Raw genomic sequence first — 16,115 nt, 5'->3', positions numbered from 1 at the left:
CCCCTTTTCAGCCATGCACACATCATCATCATGTTGTATCACTGCTTTTGTCAGACAGGCTGATCTGATCATCTCTGCAAATGCTGCTGATTTCAGAATTAATATATTCTATTTTTGTTTACTAATCCTTGAAATTTCAACCTGTGTCCTTATAGCTGCTGGAGCTGTCCCTTTCTTAGGTACCAGTTTAATACAGGTAGTTTACAGGTAGTCCTCACTTAACAACCATTCGTTTAGTGATAGTTCAGACTTATGATAGTGCTGGAAAAACAGACTTGTGACTGGTCCTCGCACTTACGACTGTTGCAGCATTCCCAGAGTCATGTGATCATGATTTTGGCCCTTGGCAACTGGTTCACATTTATGATCATCCTGTGGTCATGTGATCGCCACTTTCGACCTTCCCAGCCAGCTTCCAGCAAGCAAAATCAATGAGGAACTGCATGATGCACTTAACAACCACATGGTTCACTTAATGACCATGGTGATTTGCTTAACAACCACCTCAGAAAAGGTCGTAAAATCGGGTTGATTTGCTTAATAACCGCTTTGCTTAACAACCAAAATTCTGGTCCCAATTGTGGTCATTAAGTGAGGACTACCTGTATTAGAAATCGCCAAGCAGTTTACAATGCATGGTTAACATACAGAATGCAGAACAGTAGATTAAAACAGCACAAAAATAGCATATTAATTTAAAATGGGGAAGGAAAGAAGGGAAGGATGGTCATCCATTTGTCTGGGATGATATGAGGGTGGCAGGGGATTGGGTAAGGAGCAGGTATGTCCATGGGGGGAGAGTCAAAAAAGTCAAGATGGTTTCCACAACAATGCAGTCAAAGCCCTGCCCTTTGTATGTACAGCAGGTAAAAAAGGGCAGGGCTTCAATTACATGGCCATGTACCCTCCTGACTTTTTTGACCTCCTCCCTGCCGACAGCCTTGGCAGGGAGTTAGAAGACTTCTAAGTCTTCTTCCTGCCTTTCATTCTATGCAGAAATGAAATAAAATCCATTTTCAGGGAAAACCATGGTATGTAAGCAAAGAATCTCTGTTTCTCTTACCAATGATTGTTAGCTGCATGGTGCTAGTTGTGAAACCAGAGCTACTCCGGGCTATACATTCGTATCTTCCTTGATCTGCCAGCCCCAAATCTCTGACGGATAAGGTGCCTTCCTGGCTGATGCGGAACTTCCCACTCTCTGTGATCTGAATGCTGTCCTGGTGCAGAAGGAAAGGATTTGGAGCTGGAATAGAACTCTGTCTGCTGGGGAGACCGCAGTCTCGTCCATGGTAATCCACACAGGAGGTCAAAAAAGTCAAGACGGTGTCTGCCACTACAGGCACCCTCTTAACTTTTTTTACATTTCCTCACCCCACTACAGAAACCCCTGGTTTCGTTTATGTATGCAGCGGAAAGTGGATAAAAGGACTGGATATAAACCAAGCAATCAAACAAAACAAAGTGGAATGCAGAGATGGCAGAAGAGACATCTGTCTTGTGAACAGTGATGATCAACCTGGGAGAAAAGCCTGTTTGGTAAGAGGAGAACTGGGATTGCATCTCTCAAATTTTTTAAGGGAAGAACATAAGACCACCCTTGTTGGATCATCAGCACTGTGTTTCTTAGGGTGACCACTGGATGCCTCTAAGGATGCTTACAAGCAGGGGATGGAGACATACCCCTTTCACAGCATTGTTCCTTGGCAACTTATTACTGGAGACCTATCGTCCCCAACCTAGAGCTAATATGGAGTCTTCAACTGATCCTCTGGCTAGACCTGTCCTTCTCTGAGCCAAGCTTAACTTGATAATTACACAGACGCATTTCATTTTCTTGGTTACAATATAGACAAGGTTTACCATTGCCTTCTTCCAAGCTCTTATTTCTCTTCCCAGCCTAGAAGGCAGCCGTAGGATTTCCTGGTGGTCTCCTATCCAGGTTTTAACCATGTGCAACCCTGCCAGTCTTCTTGCGAGATCAGTCAAGGATGGCTAGGTGCTGCCCCCTCGCTGAGCTCAGCATGCATAAGTCATTAAACTGAAACAGGGGTGGCACGAAGAAGCAATCTTAAAATAGCCAGATCATGCAGCTCTGACATGCTGGCAGCTGTGTTTCCTGGATGTGACCACTAGATGTCAGGGAAGGCATTGTAACATTCAAGAATTCACAAAGAAAACAAAACCCTCACCCTATATTAACCAAGACATTGTTAATTTGCATAAAGATGCATCTCCTTGAAACTTGGACAGGAGAACTGGACTCCCTGTAAACTTGCTGGAGGTGGATGACAGCTGTGGGAATGGTGCCTTTCTTCCCTGTCTTGCATTTTGAAGATGCTATAAAGGCCTTTCTGGATTTTGGGTTGATATGGAAAGAACGGGCCCAGTGGTCGCCGGCCACCAGGGTCCAGACACATGGCTGTTCTCGCCACCGAGTCTTCTTTGGTATGGACACGTCATATGCGGCAAAGAAGACTCAGTGGCAAGAACAGCCATGTGTCTGGACCCTGGTGGCCGGCGACCCTGTGGTAGACCCAAGAAACGGTGGATGGACCGCATTAAGGAGGACATGGAATGCGTGAATGTCACCCTTGAAGATGCCTTGGATCGAGTCAAATGGAGACGGATATGCCGACAAGCGGACGCTGCCATAGCATGGGAATAACACTAGGAAGAAGATGGAAAGAACGGACCCAAACTGGGCTCAGCCCTCTTCAGATGAAGGCTGCACCTGCTCTGGGCCAACATTTCAGGATTAGCTTGCCCATGCAAGTTTTCAGTGACTACCTAACCCAGTGAAGCTCAGCCTTGGGTGGACCTCCAGGAGAAGGTGTTTTGCCTGGAGGGTGGAGCCATGAAGAACAACCTGCTTTTCTAAGCTTGCCTCTAAAAGTCAAGACTGAAATTCCCAATCCTCCTCCAAACATCTGGGCTAGACGTTTAGGGGAACTCAGCTGCTGCTGAGGTGTTTCCCCACAAACGGGATTGTTCTTATGTCCTTGGGCACCAGGGGTTGTATGATGTAGTTTTTGCTTTTTCACCCTTGTTCGCCACCCAGAGTCACCACCGTGAGATGGGCGGTCGTATAATTATTAATTTATTTCATATAATTATTGATTGATTGACAAATAAACCTTTTGGACCATGAAGGTGTTGGAAGAAATTAAGATCTCTCCCTGCTCTTTGCGTTGTCTTCCCTCGGAAACACTGTCTCCATGCTCTACTGCCTTTTACCTTGAGCAAGGTAAAAGGTTAAAGGTTGCACATAAGAATGAGTTTGATGCAAAAAGGAGATGCCAGAGATTAATACGTAAAAGGAAGCCCAACTGTTTAAACAAAGGACTTCCTTCTGATTCAGTCAGAAACCCTGGAAACACTGAAGATTGCTCATTCACAGATATTAGCAGAACCCATCCAGGTAAACGTCTTCCCCAGCCAAACAGATCTCCATAATCCGATCACAAAAGATCCCTTCCAAGGTGAACAGCCCAGGCTAGTAGACAAAGCCACAGCCCCGCAGGGAACCCAGACAACCAGGTCAGGAAACACCAACAGCAGGGGGCCAAACCACAGAGCGCCCCCTCTCTGAAATCAGGTAAACTGCACTTTTCTCAAGCTCCTAGGGGGCGGGAACACCTTTGCATAGCAACAGCCAAGCTCTCCTATATAAAGGGCTTGTGGGGGAAATACAGGTGTGGCCACCCTTGACAACACACTTACTCTGTATTTTGAAGAAATAAACCTTCTCTGTTCTCAGAGAATAAACCTTCAACCTCTGTTCCAGCAACTGCCTGCAACTTTTCATTCCCAGCTCGGGAGGAACCCTGGTAAGAATTCCTTCTAACAAAGGGATGCTGATGAGGTCCCCAGTGAGTTGAAGAAAGTGATTTTTCTCCATTCTCTTGAATAAGAAAGAGGGTTTTTTCCCCGTTTTACTGAAAAATGACTGGAATCTCCTTTTCTTTCTGTCCTGTTCCCTCATTCAAAGGAATGTTTCCAGTCCTTTGAAGAGGGAAGGAATTTCCATCTGGAAAAAAAAACAAAACCTGTTCCTCTTCTTGCTTTGACTATCTCCTCTTTGGTTTTTTCGGTCTTCCAGGAGTGTCCACTGGGGCAGGGGGGTGGTTTAAAAAATGTTAAGATGGGGGGCCATGATGGTGCAATTGAAGCCCTGATCTCTTTTTACATGCGTGACAGTTCATGTAAAAAAAAGGAAGGGGGGTTTCAATTGCGCAGTCCAGGTCACCATCCTGACTTTGAGGAATGTACAGTTAAAGCCCAACCTCCTTTTTACATGGGCTGAGATACATGTCAAAAGAGGTAGGAGTTTAATTGAATGATCGTGACCCTCATCTTGATTTTTCTGACCTTTGTGGACACCCCTGTAAATGTAGCTTCCTGTGCTGCTGAAAATGTCGGGCATAGCTGCTCACTGGAAGGCAGGAACCATGCAGACATCACTTTGCAAGTGCTAAAGTTGGCAGAATTCACTTAAAAAGGCAAAGAGAACTTGCTCCCCTCTCAAAATATAAGACACGCCCATTTTGCATCAGTAGCTTACACCCAGTGGCCCCACCACCACACAAAAGGTGGCCCTGCTGGTGTTAAGTGATAAACAATCAGACCTTCGCCCACGTTATTGTTGGCTGCGGATCACCTCGGGCAATACAAGGGATTTCGATGTCTTGTCCAACCTCTGCCACTGTATCTTGAGGTGGATGAAGGAAGACAGGCATAACTGTTTAGGAAGGTCAAGGGGGTGGGGGAGAGAAAGCATGGAGTCAGATTTTAATTTGGGACAGGAATTCAGGGGAGATATTTCTTCCAAATGGGTTGGCCGTGCGGCTTGACAACCTGGGCATTGAACTCCAAATACTCTGGAGAACACCAGGCTGGGGAAGACCAGCTTCAAGGACAGAAGGAAATCAAGAGGATGGTGAAGATGGGATCAGCAAGAGTTCTGCATCTGAACTTACCACGTGGGGTGACCCAGAGCTTCACAGAAAAACTCTGGACTCCAACAGCGTTGATGGCGTGGCACTCGTAGTGGCCTTGATCGTGAAGGGCCACTTGGACTATCTGCAGGGTTCCCGTGGAGAGGACACTGTATCTCAACTTGTTTGGCAATGGACCACCTATTAACAAGAGCACTGTGTGAAAAGGGGGTGGCACTGGAAGAGTTCTCCTGTGATTGTTCTGAGCCTTCACAAAGGATGGACAAGCTTTCCTTGAAAACAGGGGTGTTATCTACCCAGTTGAGTCCAGTTCATGAGAACAGGTTGTTAATTTGGGGGGTTCTTCCTGGAATTTTTCCTGAGGGACATCACCCTGGATCCTGAGCCTGAAAGTCCAACCCTAACCCTCCTGTGTTCTTCTTCTTGCAGGAGGACAATGTGGATAATTGTCTTCTTACAACGTTGCAAGGCAGCTTTTGGTCCAGTTCTAGTTAAATATGGGATGGGGGTGGTGGTGCTGGAGCTATAGAGAGTTTGAATGAAAGAGACAGAATCTCTTTCTTTTTCCCTTTCTTTACAGCAGTGTTTCTCAACCTCAGCATCCTTAAGAGGCTGGCTGGGGAATTCTGGAGTTGAAGTCCACTCATCTTAAAGTTGCTGAGGTTGAGGAACACAAGTCTAGTCCAACCTCTGAGGTCCCTTTCACTTCATGATTCTATGACTCTAAATCAGGGTTTCTCAACCTTGACAACTTTAAGATGTCTTGGCTTCAACTCCCAGGATTCCCCAGCCAGCCTCTTAAGGATTGGCCAGGAGAAATGCTGGCTGGGGAATTTTGGGAGCTGAAGTCCAGACATCTTAATGTTGCTAAGGTTAAAAGACATTGCTCTAAATCCGTACAGAAGAGAGCAATACCAGGAAAATACCTCCTTTTGTCCAAGTTACGACTGGGAGAGGATGTCCATCTGCAGAGCAGGGCAGATCCACACTTTGGCCCTCCATCACGGTCCGATCACTGGGGACTACTAAAAACCTGGGCTTATCTGCAGGAAGAAAAGAAGCAGAATGGAAGAGACATTCTGTATAAAGATTGTGGAAACTTGCAACCCCCTTTCCGTCTCGCATCAAAGGCAAAGATTAAAACCACAGAGAAAGGTTGAAAAGAGTGGTTAGACTTGACTGACTGGGCTCAAAAACCTGGCAGGAGGGGGTATCCCTGCTGAAGGGGGTATCAGAGAAAGTCAAGATGGGGGCTGCACCCATCCAATCAAAGCCCCATCCCTTTTATACACGTAGGGTGCGGTTTTGATCCCGTAACCATGGCCACCATCTTGACTTTTTTGACTCCCCTGGGGTCACCCCCATTCTCTATTGCAATCCTCCCTATTGAATTGATCTTTATTGTGAAAAGAAACAAAATATTTTGCTGATGGAATCTTTAAACTGCCAATTCAATCACCGATGGACAGGCTCGGAACCAATGGACTGCTGTTCTACGTCACCGATCAACGTTTGAATTAGTTCTCCTTCTTTGGACAGACAGCCAAGGATGAAGGTTTTTGGATAATACAGGGGGAGGGGGTATTTTATACACAAGCTGAATTTCCATGTGCCTCCTCCCCTCCTTTTCCCGTTTTGTAAATTCTGATGCAGTACCGTTTCCTTACCTGATTACGCCTGCAGTGTTTCTTTTTAAATTTCACTTAGTTTGATGCAATAAGCAAAACCGTGACAAAAAGGATAAGGAAATGCCTAGAATCTAGGCAAGAATTGAGTGAACAAGGCTAGGTTATAACTTAGCTGTTCTCCTTTTTCGGGTTAATCATTTTTTCTCATGATGAACAACCTGACTTTGGTCAACTTTCTCAACCTTTTGACCCTGGAGGAACCCTTGAAATATTGTCCAGGCCTTGGGGAACCCCTGCACATTCAGGCTCGAAGAGAGGCCAGAAGTTACAAAATTATATTTGTTTCATGGGTAGGCCTGTATAGATGCATTAACAGTGTTCTTAAACTAAAAATAAAGAATGGAACTTACCTCTTGAATGTGAAGTTGCCCAAATTTGAAATAATTTTTTAACTAAATCGTGATCTCCCAGGGAGCCCCTAGGGACCACTTGTGGAACCCGAGGGTGCCATGGAACCCTGGTTGAGAAACCCTGGTTTATTGCCCAACTAAGTTTGGCTGTTAATGTTCTCACGGCTACCTTGCACAATGACGTTTGCTGTTGCCATAACGGATCCTTCTCTGTTAGTGGCTTTGCAACTGTACTTCCCCTCATCCGACAAAGTCACATTTTGGATATAGAGGCCTCCGGAGCTGGTGATGGTGAAGCGCGAATTTGGGGGCAGCGGTGACCCTGAGCTCAGCGTCCAGACGATGCGAGGCGGAGGGTGTCCTGACACCCCACATTCCAAAGTCACGCTTTCCCCCACAAGCACTTCTGTGTTCTGCGGATGGATGACAAAGGTAGGCTTGGCTGAAAACAAAAGGTACAGAGGGATTGCTGCGTTAATAAAGAAACTCATACCTTTTCCCAGTATTCAGACTCAATAATATTACAGGTAGTCCTCGTTTAGTGACCACAGTTGGGACCCACAACTCAGTTATTCTATTCTATTCTATTCTATTCCATTCCATTCCATTCCATTCCATTCCAATTATTATTTTTTTATTTATTTACAGGACTTATATGGCCACTCATCTCATATAATGATTCTAGGCAGCTCAAAACAATAAAAAAAAACTGGCAATAAAAGCAAAAGTGACCTTCCCCAGGTATCAGCCAAACAGCCTCCCAGCTCAACCCCCATCCTGGCCCAACGCTTGGGGGAAGAGCCAGGTCTTCACAGCCCTCCGGAAGGCTGAAAGGGGAGGGGTCCCTCGGATCACAGGTGGGAGGCTGTTCCAAAGGGCTGGGGCAGCCACCGAGAAGGCACGCCTCTGAGGTCCCATCAGAAGGCAACATTTAGGGTGGGGGGGGCGCCTGGAGTGTTCCCACCCTGTCTAATCTAGTAGAATAGGCAGATACCCTCAGGGGGAGGTGGTCCCACAAGTAACCTGGCCCTGTGCCATGTGGGGCTTTCAAGGTGATAACCAGGACCTTGAATTGCACCCGGAAAGCAACTGGAAGCTGGTGCAGCTCAAGCAGCAGTGGTGTTGCTCGGGTGAACTGTGGGGCACCCAAAACTGCACATGCCGCTGCATTCTGGACCAGTTGCAGCTTCCAGATGGTCTTCAAGGGCAGCCCCATGTAGAGCGCATTGCAGTAATCCAAACAGGAGGTGACTAAGGCATGGGTGACCGTGAGCAAGGCCTCCCGATCCAGGAATAGGCGCGATTGGTGCACAAGATGGATTTGTGCAAAGGGCCCCCCCAGCCACAGCTGTCACCTGCTCTTCTAGCAGGAGCCATGAGTCCAAGAGGACCCCCTAAATTGTGCACCAGATCTGTGTGGGGGAGTGTTACCCCATCCAGAGTCAGAGATATCAACTCTCCTGACCCCAGGGGGCCCAAAACCCACAACCACTCAACCTTGCTAGGGTTGATTCGCAGCTTTTTTCTCCCCATCCAGACCCTCACAGCCTCCAGGCAGTGAGTCAGCACCTGAGCAGCATCACTGGACCGACCTGGGGTGGAGATGTGTAATTGGGTATCCTCAGCGTCCTGATGATACCAAACCCCACACCAGCGGAGGAGGTCACTAAGTGAAAACACAACTGTGCTTACAATCTTCCTTCAGCTTTACAGACCCGCGAAGGTCATTGATGCGAGGATTGTTCGCAAAATTACTTTCTCATCACTGTCAAAACTGCCAGCGGTCCCTAAACAAGGCAGTTGCTAAATGAGGACTACCTGTATCTTTACAGCAGCTCTCTATGGTAGTAGGATAAGAATGGGCCCTGTTAAAGAAGGAGTCAATGTGTGTGATAAACTTATAAGAAGCTGAAATTGGAGGATAAAGCTCTCCAGACAGGAATTCTGTATAAAATATTTTGGAGTTTCCAACTGTGTAGCTAAATACAGAGGGCTTTCACCATAAAAGTTGAGAACACATCAGAGCCCAAACCTATAATCATGGCCAGTTTGCACTGAGAAAGTAATACCATTATTAACAGTATCAATAAATCAACATTATCAATAATAGTAATAATTATAGAAGGGTTGCTGTTCCTATTATTGCTATTAGTATTGTTATGCTAGTATTAGTGTGGTCAATGACATTGCTGCATTTTTTGATTGCATATGTGAGATTGATTCCTTTCCATTTCTTCACTCTATGATCCTTCCAAATTCCTTTCCTTTCCTTTTAATTTGTATTCGTTCCAGCTGTATTTGTTGTTTCTTTAGGAATTTTAGAAATGAAAATATAGACTTAATGATTTTCTAGCTGGAATGCTGTCTGTTGAATTGGTGGCTGGGGAATTCTGGGAGTTGAAGTCCACACATCTTAAAGTTGCCGAGTTGAAAAACTCCGTCTTAAATCAGAGTAAGTATTATTAGAGTGCCAGTAGTTAAAGGCAACCAGGCTAGAAACTGGGAGACTGTGAGTTCTAGTCCTGTTTTGGGCATGAAGCCAAGTGGGTGACTTTGGGCCAGTCTCTCTCTCTCAGCCCTAAGAAGAAGAAGGCCAGGGCAAGCCACTTCTGACAATGTTGCCGAGAAAACTGGATAGACTTATTTTTGGTTTGGATATAACATGACATATAAATGCAGCAACTGTGTTTTCTTAATCCAAGTTTACAGTTTTAGCATATGATGTGAATCTAGCCGGACAATACCATTTATAGCATGGGTGAGGAATCAAGGGCCATGCTGGCTCTTTAGGATCATCCTGAAGGCCACACTTGTAGGAGAGAGAGGGTCTTGGGCAGAAGAGGATGGAACAGGGGTGTCCACAGAGAGGGGGAATCAAAATAGTCAAGAGGGCAGTCGCAATTGTGCAATTAAAGCCATGCCTCTTTTCAAATGGGTGTCATTAACTGGATTGTGCAGTTGTGGCTGCCCTCTTGACATTTTTTACCGGCCCCCATGGATGAGTCTGAGACGGAGTCCCTGAGATGTTTCTTCTTACCCCAGTTCCACTTGCCACATCATCCACTCGCTCAAAACCCCTTTGGTTTTTCACTCGTTTGCATTTTACAGGGTTGCAAAGCCCACCCATAGCAACAGTGAGTCTGCAAGCTTTCCCAAATTGGTCTGGCTTTATCAGCCGATACAGGGAAGTGCGAGATGCTACCGGATTTCGTAACCCCATCATAAAATAAGCATAAAGCAATCATCCATCTGGTGCTTATAGGCATAGGAACAAGATCTTCATTTATTTTAAGGGCATTACAGGGAGTGCCAGCGTAGCGCAGGGCAACTTCATGGGTCTTTGCTTCGCCCACAATATTCTTGGCCAGGCACTGATAGATTCCTTTGTCGGATTCCCTAGTGTCTTGGATCATAAGCGTGCCATCTTGGAGCAGGTTCAGCCGCCCGTCATCCTTCATGTCGATCTCGTTGCTGCAATGCAAAAAGAAAGATGCCAGGCAGCCTCGTTCCTCCTTTGGCCGACAGAAGGATTGGGGGGTGCCAAGTTGGGGAAAGCTGGGGTCCAGAGCTTGAATCGTGCCTTAAGAGGACGCAGAGGTCACATTAATCAAGACCAAAGGCAGCTTAAGATCAGCAAACATATGCACAAAGTTGGTGGCATCTGCCAAGGAAGGAATGGCACTGCCCAGCTTCTCAAAATTCCTGATCTTTGGCTGCAGATGGGGATTCCATGCCAGATTCAAATGCATAGATGGTGCCCTGATTACAGAGGTTACAGGGAGCATGCTGGCTGCGTACCTGGTCTTTCCATGTCAGGCCCTTGCAAATACCCTGGAGACAATCTTAAATAACAATACAACAACAACAACAACAACAATAATAAATAAAAAAATAATGAGGGATTGCACTCCCAAGATTTTGTTTGCCAATTCCAGCCTGCCCAGAAAGAATGCAAAAGTAAGGTGAGGGGTATACTGATTTTCTGCTGTTTGCTAAACTTTTTTTTTCCCAGGATAACATTATTTGTGAACCTTACACCAATAGAAGTCCAGCAAACCTGCGTTTCCCCCAGGCATCCGCAGGTGGGAAGAAGCCAAAAAATGAAGGATGGCGGAAACGGCATCACAAACCATGCCCTGTCTGTTAGGGGTGGAATGTAGGGCAGGGCTTAGACTGTCATGTTGCTTCCGCCATCTTGCCTTTTCTCACCACCCCGCCGTAAGACATCACCAGGTTTCCTCCTATGCTTTGGCCTAGGCTTCTCTCAGAAGACATGGTCCATCCTACTTACTTGTTGTGAAGCCAGATAATCTTAGGTTTGGGGTTCCCCTCTGCCCGGCAGATGAAATAGACGGTGTTGCCCAGAGTAACATCTGCATTTTGCGGTTCAGTTGTGATGCGAGGGCTCTCTGAAACACACAGGCAAAGAGTGCCCCTTCAAAAGCTGAAGGGTGTCGTACATGGCTCTGGGGTTTTCACTGAGCATTGCTAAATGTCCCCCTTGAGCCAAAACCCAGATTGACTCACTGAGGCCCTTGGGGTGCAAACTAAGCCGAGCCTAAACTGAGGCTCTGCTCTGATCCGGATCTGAATTAATCCAGTCCGTCCTAGTTTTCTATAGCCAGCCTCTGCTCAGGAAGACTCAAAAGCAACTCAAAGGAATAAGAACTCAACTCACAAGAGTTTACTTGAACTTCTCCATGAAGTTTGTAAACAAATAAAATGGAGACATGATTTATCTGAACCACTCAAGTAGGAGATAGGCTCTGGCAGTTCCACAAGGATGGAAGTTGGGCTGGACTCCGGGTACGCATTTGTGTTATTCTGAGGCTGTTTTATATTGGGTTTCTACAGTTTCAATATTTATATGTTTTAACTGACAGTGCATTACCCAGAAAGGGAGAAAGAAAAGGTGGATATAAAATAGCTGGTGTTGAAAATGGTAAGCAGAGTCAAGCAGGCTGTCAGGCCGGCCCAAGGGACAAGAAAAACCACATAACTAATTGGATTATATCCATGGCATCGCCAGGACAAGGATTGTGTAGAGCAGTGTTTTTCAAACTTGGCAACTTTAAGAAGTGTGGATTTCAACTCCCAGAATTCCCCAGCCAGCATGAGGTCCATACCTCTTAAAGTTGCCAGGTTTGAAAAACTCTGGTGTAGAGAGTGAGTGGGATGGCCTTGATGGAGATATGCAAACTCCGCTATCAAAGCAACAAGGGGCGAAATGTGTCTTAAGTCCACCACAGACAGATAATATTTGGAAGAGGCTCAGAGAGACACCTCCCTAATTCGCTAACGTATAAGGAGGAGGAAGAGATGTGGCACCACCCAACCTGCAGGATTCTGCTATTACAGCCAATCTCAATAAATGTAGTTTTAGTCCTCCTGTGCAGTTGATTTCCTGGTCTGCTTTACCAATCTTACTCACCCAAGGCCATAACTTTCCTCTAGGTTGCATCGTTTCCCAACAACTATTCTACTCTCACTTGTCGCCAAATCAGCCATTCAGGCAAAGGATCTTAGGTGAGCCCAGCAACTGGCTTTTGCTAATCCCAGTTTAGAGTCAGCCTCATGTCTGAACCCAGCCAGGAAGCCCAGGTAGAAATTCTGCTGAGCTGCTGAACTGTTTCAAGGGATTGTTGGGGCATGAACGGAGACAAACATACAGTCTGCAAAGGTAGTGAGCAAAATCGGTAGTGGATCCGGAGGTGTCCTTGATGGAACACTCACCACAGTTGAATTCTCGGGTGGTCAGGGTGATGACAGAACAACCCAATAACTCGGGTGGGCTCTCGCAAGTGGCAGCTGCTTGAGTGTTGCCCTGTATGGTGTACTTCTTCAGCAGCTCGGCCAGCCACATCAGGTCACAGTCGCAGAGCAAGGCGTTGGAGTCCAGCCGCCTGGGAAGAGGCAGATTGGAAAGGATAAGGGTTGACTTTATGAGTTCAGCCTTTCCTGCTTAACCACAGATACAGGAAGGTCACATCTTTCCTTCTGCTTTGCCTTCTGCTATCCACAGCTTGTCCCTTAGGGCTCTTCCTTACAGCCCAGTTAAAGTGCTATCTACCAGTCCTTGAGCTGGAAGAAAACTATGCTAAAATATTCTGCCCTCATTGGTGATCTCTGTCCTACCAGAGTGTGCCGCCCTTATTTACAATATACAGGGCATGTTAAGAACAGGGACTGGTGGATTCCCCTAGGCTTGTTTCCCTCACCACCCAGGGAAGGAATTCACGTCAGCTGATAGGTGGGCTTCGTTTAGGTACGGGTTTAAGGCAATTTCAGAAGAGCGCTAAACCCATGCTCAAACGGCCCAAACAAGAGCTTCCAGACTGAAAAGGACCTGGGAAGAGGCTCCTCTTGCTGTCTTCCCTTGTGATCGAATGTGTAATGGTCTGTGAGAACGGGAGTCAGGAAGAGCCGCAGCTAGGCAACAGTTAGGTAAGAGGTATCTCAACCCACAGAATGAATGGGGGGTGGAGAAAGCATCTCAGAAGGGACCCTCCCTAGTTCTCTGAAAAGTAAAGGCAGGGGAGGGAGGAAGGGCATTCAGACTTGCAAGATTCTGTTACTATAACCTTACAATAAAGGCAGTGTTAGTACTCATGGTTTTGGTTTCTTGTCTGGACGACTCTTGAAGGACTGACAGAATGGAAGTGTGGGAAGCCAAGGAGGCTGTGGGCCAATGGTGAGAGGATTCCACAATGAAAGTCTGGACCCTTTTGCTGCCTTTTAGAAGAAGACAAGAAACCCGCGTCCCATTTATAAGAAGTTTCCCCACCATGTTCTTCTCCTTTGAAAAAAAGACATTCCAGAACCATTTCTTTCTTTAAGAAATCAAAACAAACAGCTGGAAAAAGTTAAAAATTGGCACAGTGCTACTAGTCTGATCAATGCCTGGGTCAGGGATCACTTGGGATATGGTCAAACTTTCCTTGAAACTAGTCTCTTTGGGCTTTCAGTGAGCAATATTTATTTTTAGACCATTCTCTGAGGCAAACATGCCTTTTCCCCTTCTTTTTACTAAAGCTCAGTTCTTTTCAAAATCCAAAAAGCATTTCAAAAATGCTTTTAAAGAGTGTCTGGCTCAGCATCCACACAGCTGAACCAGAAACATGTTTCCACATCAGGGTTTGTAGATGGCTTAGTGGGTCAAGCTGAACCATGCACACAGCTAAGAAGGAATGGAGCTGCCCTTTGGAAGAGCTGAAGCGTCTTTGACACAAGCTCAGGTCTCATATTCTTCCTACTCTAAGGCTTTGTCATGTTCACCGTTCCAATGTTCCTGGTACATCGTAACGTTTCGCATGTCATTTACCTGATACGTGTTTGATCTGGGAAGGGAGGAGGACTCCATCTTGGGGAGTCGTTATCTGTTGGCTGCTGGTCTGGAATGTGTTTGGGTTATCTCATGTGTTCAAGGTTACTTTCCCAGGATCAGTAGAAAACGGTTACCAGCACCTGGGGGGGGGGGGAGTTTGCTACGGCCGGGCAAGGGGAGGGATTACGTTTGAGCCGAGGGTTTTTAGTTTGTATTTGGCGCGCTTTTACTCATTCTCAGCTTTCTCTGTATTTGCATACTATTCTCACAATAAATCAGACATCATTAAGTACCTGCTTGTGAGTCTGACTCTGTTAGGATAGGCAATCATTACATAAAGCTGAGAATCTAAAAAAAAAATTTTTCCGTTAGCCCCTTTCCAGATTTATTTGTGAGGGGACGTGCTAGCGATGAGCAAACCAAATCCACAAACCATGGAAAGCGAGGAATCGAGCGAGGGGGAACCCGATTCTACGGTGGTAAGAACGGAGAGAGTCCCCGCTAGAGAGACTTCAGAAGTTCGGGAGGGCTCGAGCTTCAGCCTTCCTCGCCCCCACCTTCCCCAGAGGAAAGGAGTAGGACCTGGCACTGAGAGGAAGTGAGAGCACCGAGGGTGAGAATTTCAAGGTCCCCTCCTCGAGAGCGGAGATCTTTGGGGGCTACGAGGAAGGCCGATCGTCCAGCTGTGATGAAGGGACCGCTCAGAGTGGGGATAAAGGACTTTACTGTTAAATTCGATGGAGACCCAACCAAGCTGTCGTTTTTCCTTAGCAATGCAAGAAGTTATATGGACGACTGGGAACAGTGCTTCCGTTCAGAAAGGGCTAAGATTAATGCCATTGCCACTAAGCTCAAGGGGCGGCCGGCCGATTGGTACGTGCAGTTGTGTCAATCGGAGGCCCCTGAGTTGGAGGAGTTTGAGGAATTCCTGTGGGCGTTAAAATTACACTTTGAAGACCCGTTAGCTAAAGAAAGAGCAAAACGGGCATTGAAGGAGCTGTGCCAAGGGCCACGATCGGTGGCAGACTACGCTCTGGAATTTAAGGCTTTGGCTGGGAAAGTTGAGGATTGGTCCCAATCCACCCTAATAGAACTTTTTAAGGACGGTCTAAATACGGAAGTCCTAAGGTGGTCACTGGGGCAAGATGACCCGGACTCCTTGTATGAGTGGATACAGCTGGCAGGGAAGGCTGAGCACGCCCAAGAAACTTTTGCTCACCGAAGGGTGATGAAATATGCTAAGCTCAGCAAGGGTTCCCGCACCGCTACACCCACTGGGAAGCCTGGGCAATGTGCGTGGGAAGAGGAGAGAGAGCGCCGCTACGCGAAGGGACAATGCCTCCGATGTGGGAAGGAAGGTCACCGAGCGGCGGCGTGCCCGTGAGGAAAGACCGAGGAACATCCGGGAAAGTCGTCGGGGAAGTCGTCGGGGAAACCTGCTCCTTAGTATTTTTGGGGGGGCGGTATGTCATGTTCACCGTTCCATGTTCCTGGTACATCGTAACATTTCACATGTCATTTACCTGATACGTGTTTGATCTGGGAAGGGAGGAGGATTCCATCTCGGGGAGTCGTTATCTGTTGGCTGCTGGTCTGGAATGTGTTTGGGTTATCTCATGTGTTCAAGGTTACTTTCCCAGGATCAGTAGAAAACGGTTAACAGCACCTGGGGGGGGGAGTTTGCTACGGCAGGGCGAGGGGAGGGATTACGTTTGAGCCGAGGGTTTTTAGTTTGTATTTGGCGCGCTTTTACTCATTCTCAGCTTTCTCTGTATTTGCATACTATTCTCACAAT

General features: G+C 46.7%; 1 protein-coding gene across 1 annotated transcript in view; it reads right to left on the bottom strand.

Annotated features, from left to right (window-relative positions):
- LOC134492815 (peroxidasin homolog) overlaps positions 1–16,115 on the bottom strand; it is a 54,618-nt gene that overhangs the window by 11,459 nt on the left and 27,044 nt on the right. Inside the window, exons 7-14 of the mRNA XM_063296932.1 lie at positions 12,730–12,899; positions 11,288–11,405; positions 10,298–10,467; positions 7,166–7,438; positions 5,885–6,001; positions 4,980–5,138; positions 4,629–4,741; positions 1,064–1,220 (exon numbers count right to left, since the gene is read on the bottom strand). Of these exons, the coding sequence (XP_063153002.1) occupies positions 1,064–1,220; positions 4,629–4,741; positions 4,980–5,138; positions 5,885–6,001; positions 7,166–7,438; positions 10,298–10,467; positions 11,288–11,405; positions 12,730–12,899 (1,277 nt within the window). The remainder of the gene's footprint in view (positions 1–1,063; positions 1,221–4,628; positions 4,742–4,979; positions 5,139–5,884; positions 6,002–7,165; positions 7,439–10,297; positions 10,468–11,287; positions 11,406–12,729; positions 12,900–16,115) is intronic.

This window comes from Candoia aspera, chromosome 3 (assembly GCF_035149785.1).
Source record: "Candoia aspera isolate rCanAsp1 chromosome 3, rCanAsp1.hap2, whole genome shotgun sequence".
Classification (NCBI taxonomy): domain Eukaryota; kingdom Metazoa; phylum Chordata; class Lepidosauria; order Squamata; family Boidae; genus Candoia; species Candoia aspera.
This window is presented reverse-complemented; position numbering and strand designations above follow the sequence as displayed.